Consider the following 15,465-nt stretch of genomic DNA (forward strand, 5'->3'; position numbering starts at 1 on the left):
CTCTGGTGGGAGGGAGCAGACAGGGGAATAGGAAAAGCTGTGCTAGAGGGATTCCCGGGCTCCATCAAAGCAATTGAAACTGTGAGGCAAAGCAGTTTTGCAGATCCTCTGTTTAACCTCACCCCAGAGGCTGCTGCCCGGCCCTGGGCACCCCTCTCTCATGGCTGGGAAGGGAGAGTGCCCAGGGCCCTAGAAGCTGCTCTGTCTTCCCTCAGATGGGGCAAACCCAAGGATAGCTGTTCTGACATCATCACAGGACAAGGATTTTGGGGAAGGGCACACAAAGCCCCCTTTATTCAGGAAGTCCTGCCTTTTGGGGGTTGCCACACCTGCCCCCTTTGCACAGTTCCAGGGCTCATGGCCCTCTTGGGATTGCTGTGGGCAGCCTGGGTGTCAAGTGGGAAAAGAGCAGGCAGACGGGGCAGTTCCAGCAGCCAGTTCCCACCAGCCAGCCATGCACTCTCTCACTGGGCTTTCTTGGACAGGGCTGTGGGCTTCCTGCTCGGTGGAGGGGTGTGTGACACTGGCGTGGGGGCTGTGCCGTACCAGAGTTGGAGCAGGATGAGTCCATGGCAGATGTGGAGGGAGAGGGAGCTGCAGACTGTGGCGGGGTAGGTGTTCCAGCAGAGCTCGATCACACCCAGCAGCAGCACCCTGTAGGGGGGAAAGCTGGGGGTCAGCATGGGGGACACGCCAGCCATCCTCGCTCCCAGACCCCCAGCAGTTGGCTGCTCCCTCTCCCTGCCAGCACATACTTGGGCATGTGGGCGAGCTTGGTGGTCGGGGTGCACCAGAGTAAGTAGGGCAGCGTGTGGAAATACCAGACGTAGAACTGGTAGTGCAGGGAGCGGCTGCAGCAGACACCCAGGAAGTTGGAGGAGAAGAGGATGAAGACAATCCATGCACGGGCGTTAAGGAGGCAAACGCAGGAGGCTGGAGGTGTGACCCCACAACAGCTCCCCAGCTGTCCAGCACAGCTCCTTTCCCCAGGGCAGGCTGGTACAACAGCACTGGAACCCAACCAAGCTCCGCCCTGCCCTGCCTTCTCCCTCTCTCCCAGGTTGCTGCCCACCCTGCCAAAGGATATTGTTGACGGTCAAGCGAGGGGATGTAGGTTTCCTTTTGCCAGGATCCTTCAATAGAGTCAGGATGCTCTCTTTGGAACTGAGGGGGAAGCACAAACGTCGATCTCAGCTGCTGAAATTCTCTCCCACCCCAACGTTCCCCTGTGAGCCACAACACCTGGGCAGTGCATTCCCCAAAACAGAACAGTAACTGCCCTCCAGCTCACGCCTGCAATCCCAGGACTGCAGGGGCAGGGGACTCATGGATATGTATCCTGCACATAGGATTGGCAGGGACCAGCACCCATGGGGAACCCCAGGTCTCACCTATGCCACCGGTGCAGTGCAAAGAGCCCCAGGCCAGCCAGGTGAGCCAGGAGCAGAGCAGCATGGAAAACTCGATTCTGGAAAACCTCTTCTGGGAGGAAGCGCCAGTTCACTGTCCATTTGAACTGGAACTGGCGGCCCAGGTCAAAGGAGCGGGTCAGGTACCCCACGGGGTTCACGAGCAGGAAGGGCAGGCCCAGAACCACCTGCCAGGGACACACCAGCACCATCACAGAGCCCTACACCACGTTGCTGTCACCTCAGCTACCTCCTGAGAACCCCAGTGTCACGTGTGGTGACAGGGACAGTCAGCCAAAGATGAAAGTCACGTGAATTAGATTATTTATCAACACCCAGCTTGCTGGGAGAGGCCACAGATGCTGGCACCACTGTCTCCAGCCTGGCAGGGAAGCCCATTATTCCCTGCTGCTACAGCCAGTGCAAACAGAGACCCACCTGGAGCAGGGCACAGATGCAGAGCTTGGGGATACAGCCCAGGAGGCCAAACCGTTGCAGGAGGAGGAAGAGAAGTCCAGGGGCGAAGAGCAGGATGTTCATCTTCACGGACACAGCCAGGCTGAGCAGGAAGCTGCATTACCACTGCAGACCCCACACGGGAGCCCAGGCAGCCCCTGAGCCGAGCGCAGCCTCCTTCGGGGGCTGAGCTGGCTCACACACCCAGCACCCCATGGAGAGCAGCTCCCAGCCCCTCACCTGAAGAGCAGGCAGCCCCAGGACCAGTGCTCCTCCAGGAAGAGGTTGATGGCGAGGAAGAGGATGGCCATGGCCACAGGGTCATTAAAGAGCCGCAGGACAAAGATGGAGTGGATGCGGTATGAGGCGCAGCACATGAAGAAGAAAACATATGGAGGGACCTTGCAGGGAACAGAGACACAGAAGGGCCATCAGCAGCCTGCCCTGGACTCCGTGCTGCCACTGAGCTCCTCCAAACCTCAGCCCTGACCCTATTCCCGTTTCACCAGGGTGAGGGCTCAGCAGAGCAGGCTGGCCTCAGGGTACCTTGTTGGTTCGGCAGTAGATGCGGAAGACGAGGAGCAGGTTGAGGAGGTAGAGGCCAGCGAAGAGGTATTGTGCCAGGCGGATGTCGGAGCCGCGGCCCGTGGCATAGTACAGCCCCAGGAAGATGTAAACGAAGCCGGCGGGGTAGCTGTGGGGAGACGGGAGTGAGGGCCGGGGCCCTGCGGCCCCTCCGGGAGCCGCTGGTCACGGAGAGCTGGGTGTCCCTGTCACTCACACCAGTGGCCCGGTGTCACCCTTCAGCTGGGTGTAGTCGAGGGTGCCGTTGGCGAAACCCTCCACCTCCTGCATGTAGGCCTTCCAGTCGATCTCGGTGTCTGCGGGACGGCGGGGTCAGCTGGGGCGAGTGCGACTCGGAGGGCGCTGCAGGGGCTGTGGGGGCTTCCCCAGCTCCAAACCCGCCAGCCTGACCCTGTGTTAGCCTGCCATGCTGTCAGCCCGGGCTCTGCCCCGCCTGCCACATCCAGGACCCCCAGCCCAGCCGTGTGTCCCTCCCTGGCCCCATCCAGGCGCCCCCGCCCACCCCTATCTCCCTGCCCGGGGGATGCTGTCACCGAGGGGCCGGGGCAGGTCTGTCCCCCTGCCCGCATCATCCCGGCTCCCCGCGCTGCCCTAGGACGAGCCCCGCCATCACCGCCCACCCCGGGGCCGAGCTGTCCCTGCCCCCGGACCGCCCCGCGCTGTCCCGGACCGGCCCCGCCATCCCCGGGGACAGCGCCGGGCCGGGCCGGACCGGGCCCCGCCACTCACAGGGGACCCTGCGGATGACCCAGAGGTTGACGCCGCCCTCGGCCAGGCAGAGGCAGGCGGCCACCAGCGGGGTGTAGCGAGGCTCCAGCAGCGCCGCCCGCCGCTCCCGCCATGCCCGCCGCAGCGCCGCCGCCCCCCGCCCGGCCGCCATTCCGCTCCGTGTTTCCGCCCGGAGCGCTTAGCGCGGCGCACCCGCCCGGGCCGGAAGCTGCACGTGGGGGCGCGGGTGGCACGTGGCGCCCGGTGCTCCCGCCCCGCTCTCGCGCATGGAGCGGCGGCGCGCGCCCGCCGCCCCCCCCCGGTACGGGCGGCGCCGGTTCTGGGACGCGCTGTACCGGCGGGAGGGCGCCCAGACCCGCGAGTGGCTAGGGGGGCTCTCCCGGTTTCTCCCGCAGCTGGAACCCGAGCTACGCCCCGGTGACCGCATCCTCGTCCTCGGTACGTGCCCCGTGCCGGGCGTGCCCGGTGGAGGGCGGGTGGGCGGGGCTCGGGGTCCCGCCGGTGGATGCGCCGGCGCTAGCCGCCAGGGGGCGGTGTGGCACCGGGCCGGTACCGGGAGCTGCGCCCGGCATGGCCCGGCCCGGCGGGGTGGCCCCAGTGCCGGCGGGGCGGGTGTAACCGCCCCGTAATCCCACCTGCGGTCTGATCCGCCGGCGGGCCCGCGGGATTAAGCGGGTGTAATCACCGATCTTGTTAGCGGATCAGCCGCTGCCAGCTGTGCTTAATAGCGCCCAAATCCGCCCCCCTCCCCGGGATCCCACTGGGCCCCGCCGGTGAGCGGCCGAGCCCCAGCGGTGTGGCTCCAAGGGGTGGGCATGGGAGGGGGGCTCTCCCCGTGTCTTACTGAGACACCAGTTCTTCCATCCCTCTCTCCATCACTCCCGGTTAAGCCCCCCACCGAAGTTCCGTAATTTCCCACTGGAATTATCCAGCAGGCTCTTGGGAACCACGGCTGGCTCCTGCCCCACAGCACTGCGGGAGAGAGGACTGGGGACGCCCCCTGACTCTTTCCTGCCTCCAGCCTCCCCACGCATCCCACCCCAAGGTGAGGGGATCAGGTGTGCAGGGCTGCCCCAGGATAGGAGCCCAAAGCACTCACCTTGCAGGACAGGGGTAATTAATAACTACCCCAAGACTCGCTAACTGGCATCAAAGCAATCACCTGCCCCTCTCCAGCAGCCCCAACCCACCCCCACCCTCCCCTGGTCCAGAGGAACAGAATTGGGGTGCCAGCACCCCCACAGGCACCCCGAGCCCTGTGTGAGCTGTGCCCCACACAGGCTGTGGCAACAGCGCCCTGAGCCACGACCTGCACGAGCTGGGCTACACCGACGTCACCAGCATCGACTTCTCCCCCGCCTGCATCGCGGCCATGCGTGCCCGCTACGCCGGCTGCCCTGGCCTGCGCTGGGCTGTCATGGACATCCGTGCCCTCGCCTTCCCCGACGCCTCCTTCGACGTGGTGCTGGAGAAGGGCACCCTCGATGTGCTCATGGTGGAGGAAACCGACCCCTGGGACGTCTCGCCCCAGGCAGCCACTGCAATGCGCCGGGTGCTGGCAGAGGTACGGGGTGGGGGGACCTGAGTAGGGGTGCAGAGGGTGGATCCCATCCCCATTTGGGGTGGGGGAAGGTGCAGAGTGCCTCCTCACCAGCCTGCTTCCCTGGGTGCCCCAGCCGTTTCTTCTGTCCTCCCAGCCAGTGCTACCCCCTCAGCTGTGCTGCAGGAGGGCACCTGGGGGGCTCCCAGCACTCCTGGGGGTGGGAGACTGCCCCCTCTTACACCCCATCATTTCCTTCCCGGGGAGGTGGATGGAGCAGGATGTGTCCCTGGGTCCTGCTGGGGACCCCTCTCTTTATTTGCATCCTAAATATGAAACGTTGGCAGGAAAAATGGGCCCCATCCTAGTGTGGGTGGCTTTAGGGGACCTAGGGGGGCACACTGAGGTGGCCCTGTCTGCCCAGGGCAAGGTGATGACCATGGGGCTGTGAGAGCTCTTGCCCCCCTCCACCCCCCGCCCCAGCTTCGATCTCCTTAGCTGGGGTCCCCATCATCTGGTCCGGTGTTGCCATGGCAACTCCATCAGCATCGACAGGGCCATGGCGTTGCCACGGGGATGGGCAATGCCTCGGGGCCCCCGTTAATTGGCAGTGTCGGGACCGGATTGAACCTGTCCCGGCGCAGGGGTTCGGGTCCTGGCAGCCTCTCCCACCCCGCGGGAATAACTGCCAGGATAATTAATTGCTGCACCTCCCTGGCACCCTGGGGTGCAGGCACGGGGTGCTGGAAGGGTGCTTGTGGCTGTTGACAGCCCTCCCAATCCTCTCTTGCCTCGCTGAGCCTGTGAGGGAGTGCAACCCCTGGCAGGGCAGTGGGGCTGTGCTCGCTATCCGTGCCCTGCCCTCCTTGCCAGCGCTGCTGCCTGTCCTTGTCATTTTGCCAAACGGCAGGGATTTAATTTTCCCTTTTTTTTTTTTTCCCTTTTTAATCCTCTGCTCAGTCCCTGCCCTCCCCCAGCATCTCTGGGTACCAGCTTCCACCCGCAGCCTGTCCCTGCTGTCCTCATCCCCAGGGGGACTCGCTGGGTGTTCCCACTTGCTCACTGCTTTGGGGGTCCCTTCAGAGGGGTCTGGCTGTGGTACTTCCCTTCCCACCCCCATCCCCCTTCATTGGGAGGTTCACAGTCTCTGTCCTGCTCTCCCTGGGGGGATGTAAGGACCTGAAAGTCCACCCTGCCTGTGGGGACACCCCAGGGACACCCTGTCCCAGCGAACTGGGGACAGCGGGTGTGGCGGGTGCTGGAGCGGGAAGCGGCCCCCCTTGGCCCCCCCTGCTCCCGCTGACGGATGGGAAGGTTTCCTGCGCTCGTCTCTAAGCAACGGCCATTATCGCTCTGTTAACGAGGGATGGGATGCGGACATGCGGGATGCCTTGCTCAGTTCCAGCCGGAGATCCCTGCCGGCCCCCAGCTCCGGGGACCCCCCTCCCCGCCCATAGGTTGGGAAGCTGTGGGGTCTTTGCAGGGCAGATTTTCAAGTGCTTAGCAGGAGGGATACTGATCTAGGTGCCCAGAGAGGGATGCAGGGACCTGCCTTCCCCTTTTCCTGGCCACAACCAGTAAGGTTTGGTTCAAAAGCCTCCACCGCAGCATGGGAGGACACACAGGCTGCCTGTCCCCTCCACTGGCCCCAGCCAGAGCTCCCCAGCTGGAGCTTCCCAGCAGGATTAAACCAGAGCTTGGGAAAACCCCCACTTGGCCCCCAGCCCTGTCCCCTGCAGCGGTGACTCTCTGCCCTTGCCCGGGGGGGTCTGGGGGTGTCCCCGCCTGGGGCAGGGTGCCGGGGAGGGGGCTGGACGCCCGCCCACCCTGGGCACTGCCTTTGCATGCTGAGCACGCGGGCACTGGCCGTAAAAGCCTTTTGACATTGGATAAAGCCAAGCAAGAAAATTGATGTTCTTTTCCATCCTGTTAGCGGGGCTTAATTCCAGCAGGGAGAAAATGGTGATTAAAAGGGTTGAATCCTTTCCCATCAAACACCCCCCGCATCCCCCTCTGATTCTGGGTGTTGGTGGGGGGGGTACTCCTGGGTGGTCTGGGGAAGGGTGGGTAGGATGGGTGTCCCATGCTGTGCTTGGGGGGGCCTGTGCTCGGAAGGGTAAAGCATTTCCCCATGCCAGGGTTGGATTTCCATGCTGTCTGCTGTGGGTGGGAGTGAAGAGTTTTGGGGTGCAGGGAGACCCCTGTTCCTGTGATTGCCCCGGGCTGTGGGTGGCCTGGGGACAGGTCAGAACGGGGGTGTCTCTTAGGGGGTCAAGGTTAGGACAAGAGATTTGGGGGTGTGATGGGAAAGGCTGGGAGGCGTCTTTGGCAGATGGTGATGGGGTCCCTGGGAATGGAGCCAAAGTAGTGAACCTCACTGTGTTCTCCCACCCCATCCTGGGGGTTCTCCCGACGCAGGTGAGCCGGGTGCTGCGCCCAGGGGGCTGCTTCATCTCCATCACCTTCGCCCAGCCCCACTTCCGCAAGCCCCACTATGCCCAGGAGGCCTTCGGCTGGTCCCTGCGCCACGCTGCCTGTGGGGACGGGGGCGCCGGTGCCTTCCACTACTTCCTCTACGTCATGCGCAAAGGGCAGCCCCTGGACCCCCATGACGTGGCCTTGGGGCGCCGGCTGCACCAGCCCCCCCCGCCCCCCGCTCCGCCACTGCCCCCCGCCCCCCCCGACGACGATGAGGACTATCTCCTTGCCATCCAGCTGTGACCCAGGGGGCTTTCCCGACCTCCCCCCACCCAATAAAGCCTTAAGATGCACCATCCTCACAGGTGGCAGACAGGGAACCAGTGCATCCCTCTGTGAGCTGCCCAGTGATGTGAGTAATGGGAGGAAAGAGGGGGACACTTGGCCTCCTCCGGGGGGCAGCGGGATGCTCCGGTGATTCTGTGCCCCCTCCCTGGCCTTTCCTTGCTGAGCTGGAGAGCACCCAGGACTCCAGGCTTTGCAGCCAGTAATGAAACCAAATCGGGTTTAATTTCACCCATCCATCTTGCGGGGAGTGGCTCCCTGCCCCCCATCCCTTCCCGTTGGCACAGGCAGCCAGGCTGAGGGCAGAATGGGGGTGCTGGCACTGGCTACGGTGGGCAGGACTGGGAGTGCCCATTGCTCCACCCCCCCCCATCCCATCCTGCACCAGGACCCCTGCCCCAGCCTCCCCGGCCATGGGCGTGTGCAAGGGCACCGTGTCCTTGTCACCCCCACCCAGGTAGTGAGGGATCCGGGCTGGGATGTGCCAGCATGGGGCAGGGGGGGCTACAGGGCGGGAAGGGCAGCACATCTGCCTCTGTCTCCATCCATCCCCACTCCTGCCTGTGGTGACAATCCCGGTGTGCTGCGCACGCCTGGCCCGTGTCCCCCTGTGCCTGGGGCCAGCAGTGCGGTGACACGCGTGTGCCAGGGTGGGTGACGGGTGGGCCACCGTGTGCGGGCGGGACTGGCTGCGTGTGTGCTGGTGTGGCAGGTGCATGGGTGCCACTGGCAGTGTCCGCAGGGGCTCTTTGGGCACCAACTCCCCCTGGGGCGGGCAAAGGGGACCCTCCTGGGTGGGATGGCGGTGACACCACAGAGGCGCGAGCTGCTGGGCTGCTATTTCAGGCGAAAGGCGTAAGTGGGTCAGCCAGCAGGCTCCCCCTGCACCAGTAGCCAGTGAAGGGCTCCGGGTTCAGCCCCACCCTGGCCAAGCCACCCCATCCCACAGGTACCCCAAAAACCAGCTGGCACGAGGAAGGGACAGAAAGGAGCAGGCGGCTGCTGGCTTCACCTGGGTACATGAATGTATTTTATTCATTGCATTTTGTTCACCAGTACAGTGAAAAATGGCATTTAAATTTACAATGGATCATTCGTAGAACATCATGACACAAGTATCTTTTTTTTTCTTTTTTTTTCTCAATTTTTTGTTTGGTTTTTTTTGTTGTGTTTTTTTTTTTTTTTTTTTTTTTTTTTTTGCGTCGTTGTCTCCATAAATGCCACTCGTAGGTTATTGAAAAAGATGACAAGTTTCTCATGCACATCAGAACCCCCCGAGAAGCTTCTTAAAAAATAAAATTAAATTAAAGTACAAAATTAAAAACAACGACTCAGGCCGGTCCCTGCCCTCCCCACTCTCCCCCGGCCCCACCACCCTCAAATGAGGGGAAGTGGCCCCCTGGCACCCGCAGCTGGCCCCGGTGGGCTCTGCCCCGGTGCTGCCGGGAGGGAACTGCAGCGGCCGGTGATGCTGCCAAACCCTCCGGTGCTCCTGCTGCCTGCCAGCGGGGGGTCGGGCCAGGGGTCCTTGCTCCCCTCCCTCCTCCTGTGGCTTTCTTCATGCTCCCTCCATAACTCTCGCCCCCCCTTTAATTTTCCCCCTCGTTTTTTTCTTCTTTTTTTGTCTTTTTTTTCTTATGGAAAAAATATGAACCTTTTTTTGTTGGTTGGTTGGTTGTTTTCGTTTGTTTTCTCGATGCAGTTATTTCGACATCTCAACGTCAGCAGATCGTTTTTAACAAAGATTCGGATATAAAAATACAAATATGAGGAGTTTCTGTTTAAAAAGAAGCGTGCCGGAGTGGTGGGGCTGACCCTCGGCCCCCGGGCCGGCCGCCCGGGCCACCAAGCTCATGCAAAAAACGATGGAGCAAAAAATGTCTCTGGACAGCAGCGCTCCCCCCCTGCTCATGGGGCCGGGTCGCCCCGGAATTCGGGGACCCTCCGCCAAGGAGGATGGGGGGGACGCGCCGCGGAGCAGGGGGCTGGACCCCTTCCCCGGGGAGGGGGGTCTTCGCCCAGGGTGGGGGGCTCGGCGGGTTGTCCCGGCCCCGGGGGAGGCGGAGGGGTAAAGTGCATGGCTCGGGGGGGGGTGGTGGTGGCTGCAGAGCCCCCCCCCGGGCCGGGGAGGGGGGCAGCGGGCATGGCCTCCCCCTCCTCGTCGGCGGTCCAGCCAGCATGCGGGGCGGCGGGCTGGAGCGGGGCTCGGCCGGCGGGTCCTGGCGGCGGGTCCCGGCTTACACCCCCGGCGGCGACTTCTCCGTCATGCCCTTGAGCACCTCGTCTATCCGGTCATCCTCGATCACCACTGCGGGGACAGGCGGGGGGCGCGTGGGCGAGGGGACGCGACAGCCTCTGCCCCTCTACCCCGGCTTTCACCCCGTTCGGGCTCCAGGTGTGCCCCCCAGGTGCTGGGCAGAGGGGCAAAGGGGGTTCAGGTGGGTGTAATCGGGATGAAGGGTGGGGGATCACCCCCCTGCCCGGCTTGGGTAGGGGCAGCATCCCCTCTGCAGCCAGCCGGCTGCCTCTGGATGGGTGATTAGGGAAGGGGGGGGCAGGAATAGACCAGGAAGGACCCCCCCCTCCTCTCTGCGGCAGGCGCTGATGAGAGCAACAGGACTGGAATGGGTAATGACCCAGCGGGGGGGGGGCACCGCCTGCTCGGCGGGGGTGGCAGCCAGACCCCCATCAGCATCACCCGCTGCGCAGGACACCCACCCTCACCATCGGCATCACCGCTGGGGGAGCCGGACAGCCCCCCACCAACATGGCGGGCTGCACGAACCCCCGTCAGCATCACCATGGGGGGCTGGACAGCCCCCCGTCACTGTCACCTTCCAGAGAGACCCCCCTCAGCATCACCCACCGGGGAGCCCCCTCCCCAGCAGCAGCAGCAGCAGTGGGAGGCTGGACAGACCCCCATTAGCATCACCAGGGAGCTGCACACACATCTTCCCCCCACCCCACGCCATGACCGGCTGGGCAGGTACCCCCCATCGACATCACTCTGAGGGGTGGAGGGCAGACCCCCACCCCAATATCACTACCGGGGTGGTCAGTAATCCCCCATCAATGCTCTGGGGGTGTATTAACCACCCCCCCACACACACATCCCCCCATCACCAGAATCACTGGGGGAGCAGATGGACTCCCCAACAGCACCGAGGGAGAACCACCCCCCCATCACCCCGGGGGGTGCTGCTAGACCCAGCCTCCACCACTGCAAAAGGGGGCAGTGGAGCAGGCAGCAGCTCACCCCCTGAGGAGCTGGGGTGTATTTGTGCTGGGGGGGAGCTCTTCCCCCCCACCCTTGTCCCTGCAGCTCAAGGAGGGGTGTTTGCCTATGGAAGACCCCCAAGCAGGTGGGATGGGGGCTGCAGGAAAAGCAGAGGCCATTTTTGAGGGTCCCCAAGGCATTGGGGAGGATCACTGGTGACAGATCAGGGTGCAGGCAGGAGACGGGGGCAGTTATTTGGGTCCTGATGGAAGCAGGGGAGATGCTGACTGGGGTCTCTGCGGCAGGCGGTAAAGTAAGGGGGGCAGGACACAGGTTCATGGAGTCCTGGGGGGACAGTTAAGTGGTGGAGGGGGATTTGCTGATCAGCATGGCCACAGGCTGCTGGGGGTCTCTGCGGCAGGCAGAAATGTGAAAGGAGAGAGGTTTAGGGAGCCAGGGGGGCTGTTCCTGGGGATCCTGGGATAAAGGCTTGTTTATACAGAATGAGAGGGGGCAGTCCCAGGGGTGCTGAGGAGCAGTTCCGAGGGGTCCCAGGGGCACTCACAGAGCTGCTGGGGGATAGTTCCAAGGGCAGCCCCAGGGATACTGCAGGGTAATCCCAGGGGTAGTCCCGGGATGAGGGGGGGCTGTTGCAGGGCAGCACTGGGGGAACAGTGCTGTGTCTGGAGCAGGGGATGGGGGCGCGTGTGGTTTTGGGGGCGGGTGTCAGTCACAGAGATGGGGAGGCTCAGGGTTGCCGGGGGACAGTGCTGGAGCTGATGTAGGGCAGAGGTGGAGATTCTGGGGACGCTGGGGGCAGTGCTGGGGATAATGGGGTAGTAACGCTGGAGATGCTGTGGGGCAGTTCCAGGGGTGGCAGGGGACAGTGGTGGGGATGCAAGGCAGAGCCGGGAGTCGCAGGAATGCTGTGGGGCAGAGACAGGGGTTGCCATGGGGCAGAACTGGGAATACAAAGGCAGAATCGGGAGCCTGGGGATGTCGTAGGGCGATGTTGAGGGTGCCAGGGATGCATTGCCCAGTGCCGGGAATGCCGGGGAAGCAAGGGCAGAGTCGTTGGTCCTGGGGATGCTATGGGATGGCGCTGGGGATGCAAGGGCCAGTGCCGGGGATGCCGGGGGGCAGTGCCAGAGATGCTGCAGGGCAGATCCGGGGACGCTGCAGGGCAGAGCAAGGGATACTGCAGGGCAGAGCCGGGAATTCCAGGGCAGAGCCGGGGATTCCAGGGCAGAGCCGGGAATGCAAGGACAGATGCGGGGGTCCCGGGGGTGCCGTGGGGCAGCATCAGGGATGCAGGAGGCAGTGCCGGGGATGTTTCAGGACAGATGTGGGGGTTCCGAGGATGCCGTGGGACAGCGCCGGGGATGCAGGAGCCAGTGTCAGGGATGCCGGGGATGCTGCAGGGCAGATCCGAGGGTCCCGGGACAAACGCGGGGATGCTGAAGGGCAGATGCGGGGATCTCGGGCATGCCGCGGGGCAGAGGCGGGGGTGGGGGGCAGAGGCGGGGGTCGGCGGTACCTCTCTTGGCGCGGCCGATCTGTCCCAGCTTGGGGGGCCGCTTGCCCTGGTTGCCCCCGAAGAAGGCGTTGGTGTCCTGCAGGCGGCAGCTGAAGGGCAGCTCCCCCGCCTCGGGCTCGGCGCCGTAGCGGCCCACCTTGTCCTCGCCGTAGGGCAGCACCTGCGACATGGCGGGGCCGAGCGGGCCGAGCCGCGCCGCGCCGAGCCGGGAGCCGGTCTGCGGCGGCGGCGGCGGCGGCGGGGAGGAAACCCGGGCGGAAGGATGAAGTCATGCATCCGGGGGGAGCGGGGACCCCCCCGGCGGGGGGCGGCTCCGGAGCGCCGCGGCCCGGCCCGGCCCGGACAGGACAGAGACGGGGGACCCCCACAGCCGGTGCCCGGTGACCGCCCGCTTGGGATGGGGACCCTACCACACCGCCGCCCCAGCCCCTGCCCCGGCCCCAGAGCAGCGTGCTCCCCCCGGCACAGCCTTGCCGAGGCGGTCGCCTCGACTCGGGGGTGCCCCCAACCACGGGGTGCCCCTATGGAAAGGGGAATCCTTGTCACAGGCGGGCGCCCCCGGGTCAGACAGCTGAGGACCACCGGACACAGCTGGGCCCTCCCCTGGCATGCAAAGATGATGCCAAACAGACCCCCAACACCCTGCTCCAGTCCCCAAGCACGCCAGAGCCTAGAAAGCTCAACCCCTCAGAATTCCAGGCCAGCTCCCACCCTGGGTCTTCCTCAGCCCCTCGCTTGTGTCTCTTGCCCAACACCCATCCAGGCACCCACTATTGCAGCCCCCCTCAGTGTTGGGATTCCCCCTTGGAGCCACACCAGTCCTGCCTCAAACCCTGCCAGTCCTCTTGCCCCCATATGTGCACGTGTTTGTACATATCCTCCCATTCCATATCTTTGCAGGAATGCAGGGCTGCACAGGTGTGATCCTGCAGGTGTCTGTAAGCATGGCCACGTGGGGGCTGTGCCCTGGGACGCCCCTTGTTCCACTGACCCTTCCCTGGGGACTGTCTGTGGCAAAGGGGAAGGGCTATCCCCTGTGGGGACCTGCTATGGGGCAGCAAGGGGTGACCTCCAGAGCCACATTTGTATCTACACACCTCTACCCCAGACCCATGCTGAATCTTTCCTCCTACATTGTTCACTGCCAGGGCAGTGATTGCATTAATTCGCATTGGTGGTTCTGAGCAGCTTCACCCTGGACCTCCCCCATTCAGGGCGGCTGGGGGCTATTTAAGCTCAGGTTGCAGTGTCAGATCACAGCCCTCAGCCCTATGAGAATATCTTAAGGGAGTGAGAGTGGGGTTTTACAGACAGCTCTGTGGTCCATCTTGCTATTCCAGCATCTCCATAGTCAGACATCCTGCTGAAAGGTGCTGCAGAAGAGCATCAGCTGGGCTGGCCCATGAGGGCAGGCAGGTTCTTCTATTTTGGGAAGGCTCAGCCATGGTTTTACCTTTGTGTCTGGATCTGCAGAGTATTGGTCACTGCTGTCCCCTGCCAGAGCCAGGTCGGGACAGTGGTGCCTGCTCTCCTGGCAAGGCAATGCCTTTATTCATGCCTTTGCTGGGGAACCAGCTTGAACTTTTTCATGTGAAAGCTTCTGCTCCTGTGAAAGGTACCTGGGAAAATAGGCAAGAGGCCCACGCTGAGATGTGGCCTGCTTTTCCCGTTGCTGAGCCCACGTGCCACTGCCCGTGGGCAGGGACAGGCAGACCGTGGCACGCGCGGGGCCGGGGGTGAGCGGGAAGAGCAGCAGATGGGCTGTGTGGGATGTGAGTGGCACCGGTGCAGCACTCCAGGAGGGTTCCCAGCCTGGCAGGCTGCTGGGGAGAGGCTGGAAAGGGGTCACCCTGGGAATGGCCCTGCTTATCCCACACCTGTATCTGTACAGTGACTCACACCCAGGGGAGCTACTTGACTTGGATATGGGGTGGAGGGAGCTCTGTGGGGCTGCCTGGGATTTGGGGTGTGGGAATTACCATCTGCCCATTCCAGGCAGGAGGCGGGCTGGATTTGTGCCAGCACAGCTGGGCTGTGGATGGGACAGGGCAACACTGTGTCTCTGGGCTCTGCATCTCCTTGGGACAGCTCTAGTCTCTGGCTCCCCAAGGGTGCTGCTTGTCACACATCCCTGAGTAGCAGGGGAAGGTACCAAGGACCTGAATATGAGTGGGTTGGCAGTGGGGCGCATAAGAGACCTCCCTCATCCCCTGCCATTTCATGTAGCATCCCCCCTGGTGAGCCAGACAAGTATCCTCCTTCCCCTGGCTCTCAGCCCACCTTCCTTATCCGTCTTTTAGCAGCCACGTAATCTCCTTTCTTGCTTCCTTTGCAGCCTTTTGTCCAACACAAAGCCAACTCCACTGGAAAGAAAGGGCTGTGGGAGTGGGAAGCAGGTGGTTCTTCCTGCCCTAGCTACTTAAACCTGGGCAGCAGCCCCTGAGCTGGGACACCTTGGGTATGATGAAAGGGCTGGGGGTCAGGTGTGCCCCACCCCCCGGTGGATATGGGGCTGGGTAGGAGGCACAGCATCAGACTCCCAGCTGCAGTGGGGCTGGCAGTAGAGGTTGTGCTGATGCTCTGGGAGCTCATCAGTACCTGTCATGCCCTAGCTCCACACCTGGATACTGCTCCTGAGCCCTGTACCCTTGGCGGGAATTCGGGTGCTTAGTCCAGGTGCTGTGATGGAGGTGAGGGGTTTTCCTGCATTCACTGATGGTTTAAGTGGTTTTATGGTGGAGAATCACCCTGTGCATGTGCAAACGGCTTGTGGTGGGGCACGTCCTGCCCATGCTCTGCAGAGACACCGGGCAGCTGGAGCTGGGGACCAGCAGGCGCTCCCATCCACTCCAACGCCTGGCAGGAATGGGGTCAGTAGCCTGGCAGACAGTGACGATGTCAGGGAGCTGAAAGGAAGCAGGAGGCATCAGCCACAGGACGCAGGGCTTTCTCTGTTGCAGGTCTGGGAGGCGGTGCTATCACCTGGGGCTGGTGCCACAGGGCTGGGGGCTGCCAAGGCATGCCAGGAGGCCAGTGCGGGTACCTCCATCTGTGTTGCTTCCAGCCCTGCCAAGAAACGTGAAATGGCACTTCTGTTTCACAGCAGTGGCAGCCACAGCCTGGGGGGGCCTCACTGAGCGCCTGCTGTTGGCACTGATGCTCTCCCCGAGTCCCCATCCCAGCACTGGGGACTATGTCGCTGGTAAGGCTGGGGATGTGCCCATCCCTG

The 15,465-nt window shown here is 63.3% G+C and overlaps 3 protein-coding genes across 4 annotated transcripts; 1 reads left to right on the plus strand and 2 right to left on the minus strand.

The window, feature by feature from the left end:
• Nucleotides 1-264: 264 nt before the first annotated feature.
• ALG3 (ALG3 alpha-1,3- mannosyltransferase) lies at nt 265-3,345 on the minus strand. Of its 2 annotated transcripts, none has more exons than XM_032119420.1 (9): nt 3,180-3,345; nt 2,647-2,746; nt 2,412-2,559; nt 2,106-2,266; nt 1,848-1,968; nt 1,392-1,597; nt 1,088-1,164; nt 756-900; nt 265-654 (listed from the first exon to the last, which is right to left on the minus strand). In XM_032119420.1, exons 1-9 carry the CDS (start codon nt 3,328-3,330, stop codon nt 465-467), a joined length of 1,299 nt encoding a protein of 432 aa, XP_031975311.1. In that variant the 5' UTR covers nt 3,331-3,345; the 3' UTR covers nt 265-464. The 2 variants fall into 2 exon arrangements, with proteins under 2 accessions (XP_031975311.1, XP_031975312.1); XM_032119421.1 differs by lacking the exon at nt 3,180-3,345 and adding an exon at nt 2,984-3,083.
• Nucleotides 3,346-3,407: 62 nt separating this feature from the next.
• Nucleotides 3,408-8,809, plus strand: EEF1AKMT4 (EEF1A lysine methyltransferase 4). Its single transcript, XM_032119427.1, has 3 exons — nt 3,408-3,617; nt 4,460-4,743; nt 7,138-8,809. Exons 1-3 carry the CDS (start codon nt 3,446-3,448, stop codon nt 7,438-7,440), a joined length of 759 nt encoding a protein of 252 aa, XP_031975318.1. The 5' UTR covers nt 3,408-3,445; the 3' UTR covers nt 7,441-8,809.
• On the minus strand, nt 8,490-12,479 carry CAMK2N2 (calcium/calmodulin dependent protein kinase II inhibitor 2). The gene is made up of 2 exons (XM_032119428.1): nt 12,237-12,479; nt 8,490-9,790 (listed from the first exon to the last, which is right to left on the minus strand). Exons 1-2 carry the CDS (start codon nt 12,403-12,405, stop codon nt 9,720-9,722), a joined length of 240 nt encoding a protein of 79 aa, XP_031975319.1. The 5' UTR covers nt 12,406-12,479; the 3' UTR covers nt 8,490-9,719.
• Between the last annotated feature and the right edge of the window lie 2,986 nt (nt 12,480-15,465).

This window comes from Corvus moneduloides, chromosome 10, assembly GCF_009650955.1.
Source record: "Corvus moneduloides isolate bCorMon1 chromosome 10, bCorMon1.pri, whole genome shotgun sequence".
NCBI lineage: Eukaryota > Metazoa > Chordata > Aves > Passeriformes > Corvidae > Corvus > Corvus moneduloides.

Bases quoted from the DNA above. Each gene is read 5' to 3' on its own strand.
- ALG3 (XM_032119420.1), bottom strand. From the start codon at position 3,330: ATGGCGGCCGGGCGGGGGGCGGCGGCGCTGCGGCGGGCATGGCGGGAG. The intron at 2,747-3,179 runs GTGAGTGGCGGG...GCCGTCCCGCAG, and splicing joins GGTCATCCGCAGGGTCCCCT to ACACCGAGATCGACTGGAAG. The intron at 2,560-2,646 runs GTGAGTGACAGG...GTCTCCCCACAG, and splicing joins GGTGACACCGGGCCACTGGT to CTACCCCGCCGGCTTCGTTT.
- CAMK2N2 (XM_032119428.1), bottom strand. From the start codon at position 12,405: ATGTCGCAGGTGCTGCCCTACGGCGAGGACAAGGTGGGCCGCTACGGC. The intron at 9,791-12,236 runs GTACCGCCGACC...CTGTCCCCGCAG, and splicing joins GATCGGCCGCGCCAAGAGAG to TGGTGATCGAGGATGACCGG.
- EEF1AKMT4 (XM_032119427.1), top strand. From the start codon at position 3,446: ATGGAGCGGCGGCGCGCGCCCGCCGCCCCCCCCCGGTACGGGCGGCGC. The intron at 3,618-4,459 runs GTACGTGCCCCG...TGCCCCACACAG, and splicing joins TGACCGCATCCTCGTCCTCG to GCTGTGGCAACAGCGCCCTG. The intron at 4,744-7,137 runs GTACGGGGTGGG...CTCCCGACGCAG, and splicing joins TGCGCCGGGTGCTGGCAGAG to GTGAGCCGGGTGCTGCGCCC.